The sequence below is a fragment of the Acipenser ruthenus genome, chromosome 38 (genome assembly GCF_902713425.1).
Source record: "Acipenser ruthenus chromosome 38, fAciRut3.2 maternal haplotype, whole genome shotgun sequence".
In the NCBI taxonomy this organism is placed as follows: Eukaryota; Metazoa; Chordata; class Actinopteri; order Acipenseriformes; family Acipenseridae; genus Acipenser; species Acipenser ruthenus.
This window is the reverse complement of record NC_081226.1, coordinates 2555096-2569464: the sequence shown is the minus strand read 5'-3', so window position 1 is coordinate 2569464 and position 14369 is coordinate 2555096. Positions and strand designations below refer to the sequence as shown.

The following is a 14369-nucleotide window of genomic DNA, read 5'->3' as shown; positions in this document are numbered from 1 at the left end:
ACTCAAAATTGAAATTCTCACACCCAGAGCTTTTCAAGCAGGTAGGTATATAAAGGAAATAAATGACAAATCTTGAGGTGTTCTAACACATTTGCAAACTACTGTAAGAATACGGCATTAGACAAGTTAATGTCAGCAATTCCTGACTGCAGGTTCGTAATAGGAAAACAACGAAACAAGAGTCTTACCCTATTTTTTTTTTTTTTAAATCTCTAACATACAGCTAAGGTGGTGTTTTGTTTTGTTAGTGGTGTTTTCTTTGGAGATTCACTCAGTAGGTGGGGTCTTGGAATGCAGTCCAGGTTTGTAAAGAGATTACTCATGAGTTCACTGCTTCAAATTGTTGGCAGTAGAAGCTTAGTGGAACTGCATACTTCTATCAAGTATACTGTTTATACAGAAAAGGCATTTTAGTCCTTTGTTTCAGCTACAAATTGCTGCCAAGTCAGAATTGTGCACACATGATCGAGACGTAAGGCACCACAATCCTCTGATCACAGTCCAGTTGAGCATATCTGGGATGAACTTGATTGACACAGTTGTCATCACAATCCTCCCTGCACAGTTGAAATATTAATGACTGAATGGACGAACATCCCTCAAGGCCTCTGACGGAGCAATGCTGCATCAATCCTGAGATCAGAGCAAATATCAGGTCATGGTCCTAATTATCATTCATTGTATTGCATTACAATAATATAAACACACAGTTCAGAGCACACAAACATTTATTTTATTTACACAATGCGTTGGCCACCTGGTCTCTTCTTACAAAGAAACCACACAAACACATTAGAGGATCATTTTCATAACTCTATTCAAAACTCCTCGGTTTAAAGATCACTTAAGTTTAAGAAGTCCGTGCACACCACAGTGACTTGGTAAATGCTGTTGGGTTACAGGTTTGGGTTATCAGATTATCACAGGTAAATACCAATTATTTAGATACTCTGGGTGAATTCATACCTGCACGTTGTCATGGTAACAGTTTCATACTATAAGACTAACAAGCAGTTCATTCTATAGGGTGATGCAGAACTTTTGGACAGAGCTGTAGGCTGGGCTCATATGAAGTGGCTGCATGTTGCGCACCACTGCTGTCTCCAGCAGAGGGCGCTATTGTACTCTGAGATCACAGTAGATTGCAGACTCCCTTACAGTCAGGGAGGTATACTGACCCTCATCTTCATCCTGTTACACAGAAAAAAAATATTAAACACAAGTCCTGAAACGATCTCCAGTTGCCGTAGTCAGACTCTGTATTCATCAATACCATTACCCATCATAATACAATATAATATTAATAAACCCCTGTCCAAAGGAGGTGCTAAATTAGATCTTATTATCAATGGCACCCCTTTTTATATTTTAACATTCTTTGGTTGATATGGCTCTGTGTTCAGAAGGGCAGTTTCGGCCAGTTCAGGCGTTTCAGCTCAAGTTTTACCAGTCTCAGGTACCATTCTTACCTTTTAGAGAAGCAGGACTACGCTTACCAGAATGCATTGGGTTGTGAGTTGAAAAGACCTGAACTATCCTAAACTGTCCCGCTGAACATGGAGACATATGGTCACCTTAATTATACTTCAATTTGAAATATGCAGCTATTTCAAAGACAATGCCATTGAGCAGTGGATCTCAACCCTGGTCCTGGGGCCCCATGGGTCTTCTGGTTTCCATTCCAACTGAGCTCTCAATTACTTAATTTGAACTGATCATTTGCTTAATAAGACATAAACCAGAAGACACAGGGGTCCCCAGGACCAGGATTGGGAAGCCCTGCCATAGATCAAAAAGTTGCTGTTGCCTTCTGGGATATAATCACCCAGTGGTTTAACATTGCTTTCATATGTGGGAGGGGCAGTGTCTGTAGCTGGAGCATATATTATTTATTTCTTAGCAGACGCCCTTATCCAGGGCGACTTACAATTGTTATAAGATATCACATTATTTTTACACATTATTTTTACATTCAATTACCCATTTATACAGTTGGGTTTTTACTGGAGCAATCTAAGTAAAGTACCTTGCTCAAGAGTACAGCAGCAGTGTCGTCCAGAGGGTCGTGGGTTCAATCCCAGATGGGTTGACACTGCTGAGTCCAGAGCCCTAACCACAACTCCACACTGCTGCCATATAGTAATGAAATTTAAAATGAACGCTTATTTCATTCCCACTGTTCCAATAGAACATATTTTGTATAGCACTGAGACCACAGACATCGGAAATGGTATCGCGATTGAGAAATATCACAAGGAAAAGAAAGAAAAAAAAAACTTGTAGAAACACTTTTTTACAACCAGGTTCTGCTTTCTGTAACAATCTATCACCGATAATGCACTGCGAGCCAACACTGCCTCAGTTGATTGGCTGTTTCCCCTGGGTCCTAGCGGAGACTAAATTGACTAGTGATTACATGACTAAATTATTGCGAAATAAAAGTTTGAGTACTTCTGTAATGTGAGGAAGACATTTCCCCATCATTGGAAAAGTGAGTGGGCCACGTCCCCCTGTAAATAACACCTAGGTAATCATTTTAGGTGTTGTAGTTCAAACTCACGCCAATGGCTGAGTGGCAACCAAGCTATATGATCTAAATACCAGGTACCAGGATGCAGCTGTTTCTTTATGTATTCAAAATATTTGTCTATCCTGAATTAACTTTAAAAATAAAGAAATAAATAAATGATTCTCCACACAATAAAAGAAACCCATTACCTCATACTCTAGCAACATTATCACTGGCACCGTCTTTAAAAGGGTGCTAATGCGTAAGTGTACCTCATACCTGTGTAGCAGTGCCTGTCATTGCCTGACCAGTCCCTACAGACACCGGGGGAGAAAAGTCACGGTTTGGAGCTGTAGACAGAACAGAAATCACAATTACAAGATCAAATGAAAAAAATGTAGCAGACATGCAGTTTTACTGGAATAGCTATGGTATCTGAATTATCCTGGAAGACGACAGTATATTAGACTTCATTTTGCCCTGTGATGCATGTGTACATACACTGTCTCAATTGCCTCAGCCAGCTAAATATTGCATAGTTGTATACGGTCAGTTTTTCTAAAATATAAATGTTCATTAAAGTACATAGAGCTAACATAAATCTTACTTAATATGTATTGCCATAATTCCCTATATCAAAGATGAACACAATATGGTAACCATGTTTTGCCTATTTATTTTGTTTGCAGCTATTATCAGAGAGATTGTATTGAATGCTCCTAGAAGATATTTCAATGCTACATTTCAGCTTCCCCTCGTTCTGTTTCAAGATATTGCATGAAGGAATGCAGTCGATAGTGACAACAACACAGACACAGGAAAAGCAGTGATCAGAATGAAATCCATTTTCATTTGGAATGTTTTACGTTCTCTATTTTCATTTCATTCGTTGAGTTCTTACATCTTACATTTTTAAAATCCCTTTGAATTTTCTGTTCTCCAGTCCCTGAGTCCACTACCCACCTTAGTTTGAGACAGGCAGACTGGCACAACGGTAAAACCCCTTACCTGAATTAACAGTGAGATTTTGGTTCAACCTAAAACAGGATCAAAAGAAGTTAGAATGTTATTAAATCTCAGATAAGACACCAGCTATCTGTCTGTACAATTTTTTTTTTTTTTAGAGTCCCCAATTATTATTTTTTCCCTCATCGCAGCATGTCGGTTTTGACTTTCTAACCCACAGCACTCGGAATCCCCCATGAAAACTGACGACTTAGCAGAGCCAAGACGCGAACCTGCTCTCCTCTGATTGGATGACTCACCTTGCACACCATGCGGACGCGTTTGTATCAGGTGAGCCACCTGGGACACTTGATATTATTATTATTATTTTCAGTTCTGTTTAACCTTTGAAACATGTGACTGTTGATTTGCTAGCTAGATTTTGTAACAAGATTTTCTTTCCAAAAGCTGACCACCAATTTTAGTTATTATTATTTTTATTTTTATTTTTTTATTATTTAGTTATTACACTTGTAAGCATGTATCACAATCCTCACACAGAAACTAAAGCATACCTGCGAGATCTCTTCCTCCTGTACAGCCACACTGAAGTCACAGACGGCACCACAATAAGAACCACTACCGCCACTATCACTGCTTTCAAAGGATCAGTCAATCCGCCTTTTCCGTAAAAAAAGAAGAAAAAAGAAAAAAAGAAGAAAAAAAATCTAAAAACAGAGCTTTCGTCACTCGTTGTGCAGATAATGTTAATTTTATTTATTTAGACTACAATTTCTCTTAACCAATATTAATTGATATACAGTATAACATAAACAGTAGACACTGATATTACACAGCCAAGTAGAATGTGTTTGTGTCAGACAGTTTGTATCACATGGAAATTATGTGACATTAAGCTTAGCTATACAAATAAATTTTCTAGCAGAACTGACTCAGTCTTTCAAGTTAAGTCCAACCTCACTTTTATTCAGTCCTGTCGCCTGTGTTGTATCTTTCGGATATTTGTTCTCATTGTTCTTCCGTCCAGTCTTTGACCCCAAGTCCAGGCAATACTCTGAGAATTGAGAGGGGTCATCCACAGACGCACAGATCCACTTCCCTTCATCATCAGCGGTCACTTTCTCTATAGTTATTGCGTTCCTTGTCTGTCTAATGCCATGTAAATCACTGACTGGCTTTCCATTGAAGGTCCATTTCAAGTTCTTTATCTGCTTTCCGCCAGCACAGGAGGAGCAAGATAATGTGACACCTTCTGCATCTTTGCCTGATCTGTTCTCGATCTGAACATTGTGATAGCACCCTGTGGAACAGAGATAAAGGAATGACAATGGGTATTATTTAGAATAGGTTATTGAGAGTATTAGATTATGGGGATATATACTGCTTGTTACATTTTTACATGTATCTTGAGAACACAAGAAGTTATTCCACATACTGTAAATCAGCAATTAGAATGTACTTTACCATGATACTAACAGCTAATTTGCTTACCTAGTGACTGCCAGGTCATAAATACCACTTATTCAATTGTCATTACCACCTAAGGCAACTTAACAATGGATTTGAAACAGTTATTGCACAGTGGTCTTGATTTAGAAAGAAAGAAAGAAAGAAAGAAAGAAAGAAAGAAAGAAAGAAAGAAAGAAAGAAGGTTAATGTACCTGCAGTAACCTCTAGTTCATAACGCTGTACAGTTGTTTTTGAATCGGTACAGGAATAGGTCCCTGAATCACTCATGACAGCATCACTCAAAACCAGAGCATGCTCTCCAGCTCTCGGATCTCCTCTCAGTGTTAAGCGCTTCTTAAACCTCTGTACTGATGCCTTGTTTCCTTGCATATCGATGGTGTAAATGACCTTCATACAGCTCTCCCCAGCACACTTGCAGTGTTTGGGGAACCATATCCATCTCACAGGCAGTGCTGTCGCATTACAGTTAAAATCCACATCCGTTTCTGGCGGAACTGTTATATTTTTGACTGCAAATGGAAAAAAAAAAATTCAGCAACTCAATATTGTCATAAATCATAACATAAATAGTAAGCCATGGAAACCATAAAGTAAAACATAAAAATATTTTAAAGTTCTGAAAAAATACACAATATATACAGTATATATCCTAATCCTAAATGGTATAGATAAAGTTAAATGGAAGCTGAGTAAAAGTAAGTTTTATCAGCCTGTATTCTGCAGCTCCTATATATATATATATATATATATATATATATATATATATATATATATATATATATATATATATATATATATATATATATATATATATATATATATATATATATATCAGCAATTCTCTAATATTCAACACCAACCATGAGGCTGTGTGGTCCAGTGGTTAAAGAAACGGACTTGTAACCAGAAGGTCCCTCGTTCAAATCCCACCTCAGCCACTGACTCATTCTGTGATCTTGAACAAGTCACTTAACCTCCTTGTGCGCCGCCTTTCTGGTGAGATGTAATTGTAAGTGACTCTGCAGCTGATGCATAGTTCACACACCCTAGTCTCTGTAAGTTGCCTTGGATAAAGGCGTCTGCTAAATAAACAAATAATAACCTGCTAGGCGGTGCTGAGGGATACCTTATAAAGTACATTATTATTATTAATTAGTCTTTAGCAGATGTTTTTATCCAAAGCGACTTACAGAGACTGGGGGCAGAGTCACTTACATTAGGGCCTTGTTTTTACATCTCATCTGAAGAACGAGCAGAAGGAGGTTAAGTGACTTGCTCAGGGTCACACACACACAGTGAGTCAGTGGCTGAGCTGGGATTGAAATGGAAACCTCCTGGTAACAAGCACCTTTCTTTAACCACTGGACTACCAAGCGTCATAACTGTGCTTTGTGGTCAACTTCTTGAACCCCTGATTGCTGATGATACGCCATGCATTTCATTTATCCATTTAGACAGACAGACAGACAGACAGAAAGACAGACAGACCCCCTTACCTGTGGTGCTGCTCAGGGTGAGCCACGGCAGTACAGTTAGAGCCAGCAGGGTCCTCATGGTGCACAGCTATCCCCCAGAGTCCTCTTGACAGACACACTGAGAGCTATGAGACTGAAAGAAAGCAGGGAGGACAGCTATACTGTGGAAAGGGGAAGTCTGTGGTTTAACAAGTCACTAAAAATAAGACTCATGATAAGATTGGTGAAATATTTTCCAATACAAAATGGACTGCCAAATTATGTTAAAATTATGATACTATTATGAAATATATATATATATATACACTTCTACATGGAACAAAGGATGTGTGTGTTATGAATAAAATATTGATATACCAAACTCCCAGTTAATATTGATTATAACTGGCTTAGGATATTTTTAATATACATTTAAAGCTCTATCCATATATACAAAAAAAAACATTTTCATATTGAACTCTAATATTGAATACCATACGCACATCGACCAGTTATTGCAAGGAAGTTAGAGAGAGAACCAGTTTTGGTTGGTGCTCCCTCTCTTGTTCTGGCACCGCCAACCGCTGACCCTGAGAACCAATTTTCAACCTAATAACCCCCATCCCCTGAACCAAACCCCATCTCCGGTCCACATAGGATACGACACACATGAAATAAACCTACAGCAGTGTGCAAATGTACTAGAACACCCGACTGCTTCTGTAGTTTTGGTTTGTGTGCACATGAAATCAAACCACTGTAACTGAAAATCTTGGAACATTGTCAAAATAGGAAAATTAGTACCGGTAATTGTCTAATTTAATTGATGACTTTAATAGGCCACACATGCAATTCATTTAAAATAGTAAGAGAAAAGGAACACAGATCAACAAATGGTAAAATGCACAAAACTTTATAGAAGTGGTTTTAGATGCCTAATTAAAGCACAAAGCGGTCTAACATTTTCACACATGTGCCTATTGTTTCTATATCACTGATTACTGACTCAAAATTGAAATTCTCACACCCAGAGGTTTTCATGCAGGTAGGTATATAAAGGAAATAAATGACAAATCTTGAGGTGTTCTAATACATTTGCAAACTACTGTAAGAATACGGCATTAGACAAGTTAATGTCAGCAAATATTCCTGACTGCAGGTTCGTAATACGAAAACAACGAAATGTTTCATTTTCGGACGCACATTTCCCATCTTAGCCTTATACAGCTAAGGTGGTGTTTTGTTTTGTTAGTGGTGTTTTCTTTGGAGATTCACTCAGTAGGTGGGGTCTTGGAATGCAGTCCAGGTTTGTAAAGAGATTATTCATGAGTTCACTGCTTCAAATTGTTGGCAGTAGAAGCTTAGTGGAACTGCATACTTCTATCAAGTATACTGTTTATACAGAAAAGGCATTTTAGTCCTTTGTTTCAGCTACAAATTGCTGCCAAGTCAGAATTGTGCACACATGATCGAGATGTAAGGCACCACAATCCTCTGATCACAATCCTGTTAAGCATATCTGGGATGAACTTGATTGACACAGTTGTCATCACAATCCTCCATGCACAGTTGAAATATTAATGACTGAATGGACGAACATCCCTCAAGGCCTCTGACGGAGCAATGCTGCATCAATCCTGAGATCAGAGCAAATATTAGGTTATGGTCCTAATTATCATTCATTGTATTGCATTACAATAATATAAACACACAGTTCAGAGCACACAAACATTTATTTTATTTACACAATGCGTTGGCCACCTGGTCTCGTCTTACAAAGAAACCACACAAACACATTAGAGGATCATTTTCATAACTCTATTCAAAACTCCCCGGTTTAAAGATCACTTAGGTTTAAGAAGTCCGTGCACACCACAGTGACTTGGTAAATGCTGTTGGGTTACAGGTTTGGGTTATCAGATTATCACAGGTAAATACCAATTATTTAAATACTCTGGGTGAATTCATACCTGCACGTTGTCATGGTAACAGTTTCATACTATAAGACTAACAAGCAGTTCATTCTATAGGGTGATGCAGAACTTTTGGCCAGAGCTGTAGGCTGGGCTCATATGAAGTGGCTGCATGTTGCGCACCACTGCTGTCTCCAGCAGAGGGCGCTATTGTACTCTGAGATCACAGTAGATTGCAGGCTCCCTTACAGTCAGGGAGGTATACTGACCCTCATCTTCATCCTGTTACACAGAAAAGAAATATTAAACACAAGTCCTGAAACGATCTCCAGTTGCCGTAGTCAGACTCTGTATTCATCAATACCATTACCCATCATAATAAAATATAATATTAATAAACCCCTGTCCAAAGGAGGTGCTAAATTAGATCTTATTATCAATGGCACCCCTTTTTATATTTTAACATTCTTTGGTTGACATGGCTCTGTGTTCAGAAGGGCAGTTTCGGCCAGTTCAGACTTTTCAGCTCAAGTTTTACCTGTCTCAGGTACCATTATTACCTTGAAGAGAAGCAGGACTACGCTTACCAGAATGCATTGGGTTGTGAGTTGAAAAGCCTGAACTACCCCAAACTGTCCCGCTGAACACGGAGACATGTAGTCACCTTAATTACACTTCAAGTTGAAATATGCAGCTATTTCAAAGACAATGCCATTGAGCTGTGGATCTCAACCCTGGTCCTGGGGCCCCATGGGTCTTCTGGTTGGGAAGCCCTGCCATAGATCAAAAAGCTGCTGTTGCCTTCTGGGATATAATCACCTAGTGGTTTAACATTGCTTTCAAATGTGGGAGGGGCAGTGTCTGTAGCTGAAGCATATATTATTTATTTCTTAGCAGACGCCCTTATCCAGGGCGACTTACAATTGTTATAAGATATCACATTATTTTTACACATTATTTTTACATACAATTACCCATTTATACAGTTGGGTTTTTACTGGAGCAATCTAAGTAAAGTACCTTGCTCAAGAGTACAGCAGCAGTGTGAACCCAGCTGGGATTGAACCCACGACCCTCTGGTCCAGATAATCGTGGGTTCAATCCCAGCTGGGTTGACACTGCTGAGTCCAGAGCCCTAACCACAACTCCACACTGCTGCCATATAGTAATGAAATTTAAAATGAACGCTTATTTCATTCCCACTGTTCCAATAGAACATATTTTGTATAGCACTGAGACCACAGACATCGGAAATGGTATCGCGATTGAGAAACATCACAAGGAAAAGAAAGAAAAAAAAGCTTGTAGAAACACTTTTTTACGACCGGGCTCTGCTTTCTCCTCCTTGCTTCAGATCACCCATAATGCATTGAGAGCCAACACTGCCTCAGTTGATTGCTGTTTCCGCTGGGTCCTAGTGGAGACTAAATTGACTAGTGATTACATGACTAAATTATTGCGAAATAAAAGTTTGAGTACTTCTGTAATGTGAGGAGGACATTTCCCCATCATTGGAAAAGTGAGTGGGCCACGTCCCCCTGTAAATAACACCTAGGTAATCATTTTAGGTGTTGTAGTTCAAACTCACGCCAATGGCTGAGTGGCAACCAAGCTATGTGATCTAAATACCAGGTTCCAGGATGCAGCTGTTTCTTTATGTATTCAAAATATTTGCCTATTCTGAATTAACTTTAAAAACAAATAAATAAAGAAATAAATAAATGATTCTCCACACAATAAAAGAAACCCATTACCTCATACTCTAGCAACATTATCACTGGCACCGTCTTTAAAAAGGGTGCTAATGCGTAAGTGTACCTCATACCTGTGTAGCAGTGCCTGTCATTGCCTGACCAGTCCCTACAGACACCGGGGGAGAAATGTCACGGTTTGGAGCTGTAGACAGAACAGAAATCACAATTACAAGATCAAATGAAAAAAATGTAGCAGACATGTAGTTTTACTGGAATAGCTATGGTATCTGAATTATCCTGGAAGACGACAGTATATTAGACTTCATTTTGCCCTGTGATGCATGTGTACATACACTGTCTCAATTGTCTCAGCCATCTAAATATTGCATAGTTGTATATGGTCAGTTTTTCTAAAATATAAATGTTCATTAAAGTACATAGAGCTAACATAAATCTTACTTAATATGTATTGCCATAATTCCCTATATCAAAGATGAACACAATATGGTAAACATCTTTTGCCTATTTATATTGTTTGCAGCTATTATCAGAGAGATTGTATTGAATGCTCCTAGAAGATATTTCAATGCTACATTTCAGCTTCCCCTCGTTCTGTTTCAAGATATTGCACGAAGGAATGCAGTCGATAGTGACAACAACACAGACACAGGAAAAGCAGTGATTAGAATGAAATCCATTTTCATTTGGAATGTTTTACGTTCTCTATTTTCATGTCATTCTTTTAGTTCTTACATCTTACATTTTTAAAATCCCTTTGAATTTTCTGTTCTCCAGTCCCTGAGTCCAGTACCCACCTTAGTTTGAGACAGACAGACTGGCACAACGGTAAAACCCCTTACCTGAATTAACAGTGAGATTTTGGTTCAACCTAAAACAGGATCAAAAGAAGTTAGAATGTTATTAAATCTTAGATAAGACACTAGCTATCTGTCTGTACAATTTTCTTTTTTTTTAGAGTCCCCAATTATTATTTTTTCCCTCATCGCAGCATGTCGGTTTTGACTTTCTAACCCACAGCACTCGGAATCCCCCATGAAAACTGACGACTTAGCAGAACCAAGACGCGAACCTGCGCTCCTCTGATTGGATGACTCACCTTGCACACCATGCGGACGTGTTTTTATCAGGTGAGTCACCTGGGACACTTGATATTATTGTTATTATTTTAAATTCTATTTAACCTTTGAAACATGCGACTGTTGATCTGCTAGCTAGATTTTGTAACAAGATTTTCTTTCTAAAAGCTGACCACCAATTTTAGTTATTATTTTTTATTTTATTTTTATTATTTAGTTATTACACTTGTAAGCATGTATCACAATCCTCACACAGAAACTAAAGCATACCTGTGAGATCTCTTCCTCCTGTACAGCCACACTGAAGTCACAGATGCCACCACAATAAGAACCACTACCGCCAGTATCACTGCTTTCAAAGGATCAGTCAATCCGCCTTTTCCGTCAATCTCCGAGTCATCTAAAAAAAGAAGAAAAAAGAAAAAAAAAGAAGAAAAAAAAATCTAAAAACAGAGCTTTCGTCACTCCTTGTGCAGATAATGTTAATTTTATTTATTTAGACTACAATTTCTCTTAACCAATATTAATTGATATACAGTATAACATAAACAGTAGACACTGATATTACACAGCCAAGTAGAATGTGTTTGTGTCAGACAGTTTGTATCACATGGAAATTATGTCACATTAAGATTAGCTATACAATTAAATTTTTCATATGTAAAAATTTCTAGCAGAACTGACTCAGTCTTTCAAGTTAAGTCCATCCTCACTTTTATTCAGTCCTGTCGCCTGTGTTGTATCTTTCGGATATTTGTTCTCATTGTTCTTCCGTCCAGTCTTTGACCCCAAGTCTAGACAATACTCTGAGAATTGAGAGGGGTCATCCACAGACGCACAGATCCACTTCCCTTCATCATCAGCGGTCACATTCTGTATAATTACTACTGAATTCCTTATATATCTAATGCCAGGTAAATCACTGACTGGCTTTCCATTGAAGGTCCAGTTGAAGTTCTTTATCTGCTTTCTGCCAGCACAGGAGGAGCAAGATAATATGACATGTTCTGTCCTTGAACGTAATATGTTCTTGATCTGAACATTGTGATAGCACCCTGTAGAACAGAGATAAAGGAATGACAATGGGTATTATTTAGAATAGGTTATTGAGAGTATTAGATTATGGGGATATGTACTGCTTGTTACATTTTTACATGTATCTTGAGAGCACAAGAAGTTATTCCACATACTGTAAATCAGCAATTAGAATGTACTTTACGAACAGCTAATTTGCCTACCTTGTGACAGCGAGGTCTTAAATACCATTTATGCAATTGTCATTACCACCTATGGCAACTTAACAATGGATTTGAAACAGTTATTGCACAGTGGTCTTGATTTAGAAAGAAAGAAAGAAAGAAAGAAAGAAAGAAAGAAAGAAAGAAAGAAAGAAGGTTAATGTACCTGCAGTAACCTCTAGTTCATAACGCTGTATACGTTTTTTTGAATCTGCACAGGTATAGGTCCCAGAATCGCTCATGACTGAATCACTTAAAACCAGAGCATGCTCTCCAGCTTTCGGATCTCCTCTCAGTGTTAAGCGCTTCTTAAACCTCTCTGCTGATGCCTTGTTTCCATGCTTATCGATGGTGTAAATGATCTTCGTAGAGCTTTCCCCGGCACACTTGTAGTGTTTGGGGAACCACAACCATCTCACAGGCAGTGCTGTCGCATTACAGTTAAAATCCACCTCCACTTCTGGCGGAACTGTTATATTTTTTACTGCAAATGAAAAAAAATGTACAGCAATGTTACTGTCCACCCTTTATGTTGTTGTTGCTTACAAGTACAGTGATTGTATCTAACATAAACAGTAATCATTAGGTACAACATAAAAACATAAAATATTTTAAGGTTCAGAAACAACACATATATATCAACCTGCATTATTATTATTTAGTCTCAAAGCGACTTACAGAAACTGGGGGCAGAGTCACTTACAATAGGACCTCGGTTTTACATCTCATCTGAAGGACAAGCAGAAGGAGGTTAAGTGATTTGCTCGGGGTCACACACAGTGAGTCAGTGGCTGAGCTGGGATTGAACTGGAAACCCCTTTCTTTAACCACTAGACCACCAAGCGTCATAACTGTGCTTTGTGGTCAATTTCTTGAACCCCTGATTGCTGATGATACACCATGCATTTCATTTATCCATTTAAACAGACAGAGAGACAGACAAACCCCCTTACCTGTGGTGCTGCTCAGGGTGAGCCATGGCAGTACAGTTAGAGCCAGCAGGGTCCTCATGGTGCACAGCTATCCCCCAGAGTCCTCTTGACAGACACACTGAGAGCTATGAGACTGAAAGAAAGCAGGGAGGACAGCTATACTGTGGAAAGGGGAAGTCTGTGGTTTAACAACAGTCACTAAAAATAAGACTCATGATGAGATTGCTTTCATATGACACGATTGCTGAAACATTTTCCAATGCAAAATGGACTGTCAAATTATGTTAAAATTATGATATGATTCTTAAAGCAAAACGATTTTTTATTTGTAATTTCATATATATCCACTTCTACGTCGAGCGAAGGGTTTGTCTGTTATGAATAAAATATTGATTAAACTCTCAATTAATAATGATTATCACTGACTCAGGTTAATATAAAGTTATATGTTCATTTAAAGCTCTATACATCTCTACTCCTTTCTTAATAACTCCAAAATTGAATTTAATACGAACATCGGCTAGTTATTGTATGGAAGTTAGAGAGAGGACCAATTTTGGTTTGTGCGCCATCTCTTGTTCTGGCACCCCAACCCCATACCTTGAGAACCAGTTCCTTCCTAATAACCCCCATCACCTGAACCAACCCCCATCTCCACTTCTACCTATTTTTTTAAGTTCAGTGCTCTTCCTGTAGCCCCCTCCCAAATCACCAACATTCAGAATGAGCCCAAGTGGGCCTATGTACGATTTGACGCACACACGCACACATCAAACATACAGATGTAACTGAAAATAAAATTTAAAAAATAAACAAAATATAGGCAAATCAGTACGCCAAATGGTTTGTCAGGATTTTTTTTTAATATTTAAGGCAGTTTGGGAAAATAAAACCCACCAGAAAGTATTTAAAACAAATACCCTTTGAATATTTAGACACGTATGTTCTGTAGGAATGATATTTACGCAGGTTGGCGAGCGTGCTTCCTCAAAGCCCTTTAACAAACGCCGGAAACACCAAGAAATGGGAAAACGTGTGTCTTTATTTCCTCCACAGTTTACTGCAAGTAAAAATTTAATCACGTCCGTGAATGTGC

General features: G+C 38.4%; 2 protein-coding genes across 4 annotated transcripts; both read right to left on the bottom strand.

Moving 5' to 3' along the window:
- Positions 1–710: 710 nt before the first annotated feature.
- LOC117971194 (uncharacterized) lies at positions 711–8009 on the bottom strand. Its single transcript, XM_034919240.2, has 7 exons — positions 6442–8009; positions 5137–5454; positions 4437–4775; positions 4030–4135; positions 3518–3546; positions 2789–2859; positions 711–1191 (listed from the first exon to the last, which is right to left on the bottom strand). The coding sequence occupies exons 1-7, from the start codon at positions 6497–6499 to the stop codon at positions 1117–1119; spliced, it is 996 nt and encodes a 331-aa protein (XP_034775131.2). The 5' UTR covers positions 6500–8009; the 3' UTR covers positions 711–1116.
- A 104-nt stretch (positions 8010–8113) lies between these two features.
- LOC117964992 (uncharacterized) lies at positions 8114–14319 on the bottom strand. 3 transcript variants are annotated; one of them, XM_059009175.1, is made up of 8 exons: positions 14239–14319; positions 13295–13406; positions 12508–12825; positions 11817–12158; positions 11374–11503; positions 10867–10895; positions 10138–10208; positions 8114–8594 (listed from the first exon to the last, which is right to left on the bottom strand). In XM_059009175.1, exons 2-8 carry the CDS (start codon positions 13350–13352, stop codon positions 8520–8522), a joined length of 1023 nt encoding a protein of 340 aa, XP_058865158.1. In that variant the 5' UTR covers positions 13353–13406; positions 14239–14319; the 3' UTR covers positions 8114–8519. The 3 variants fall into 3 exon arrangements, with proteins under 3 accessions (XP_058865158.1, XP_058865157.1, XP_058865156.1); XM_059009174.1 differs by having other exon boundaries at positions 14194–14261; XM_059009173.1 differs by lacking the exon at positions 14239–14319 and having other exon boundaries at positions 13295–14156.
- Positions 14320–14369: the final 50 nt, after the last annotated feature.

What these genes read in the sequence shown, in the direction of transcription:
- LOC117971194 (XM_034919240.2), bottom strand. Translation starts at nt 6,499, where the DNA reads ATGAGGACCCTGCTGGCTCTAACTGTACTGCCGTGGCTCACCCTGAGC. An exon ending in TGAACTAGAGGTTACTGCAG is followed by an intron (nt 4,776 to 5,136) that starts GTACATTAACCT and finishes TCTGTTCCACAG; the next exon opens with GGTGCTATCACAATGTTCAG. An exon ending in AGGAGGAAGAGATCTCGCAG is followed by an intron (nt 3,547 to 4,029) that starts GTATGCTTTAGT and finishes ATCCTGTTTTAG; the next exon opens with GTTGAACCAAAATCTCACTG.
- LOC117964992 (XM_059009175.1), bottom strand. Translation starts at nt 13,352, where the DNA reads ATGAGGACCCTGCTGGCTCTAACTGTACTGCCATGGCTCACCCTGAGC. An exon ending in CACCCTGAGCAGCACCACAG is followed by an intron (nt 12,826 to 13,294) that starts GTAAGGGGGTTT and finishes TTTCATTTGCAG; the next exon opens with TAAAAAATATAACAGTTCCG. An exon ending in TGAACTAGAGGTTACTGCAG is followed by an intron (nt 12,159 to 12,507) that starts GTACATTAACCT and finishes TCTGTTCTACAG; the next exon opens with GGTGCTATCACAATGTTCAG.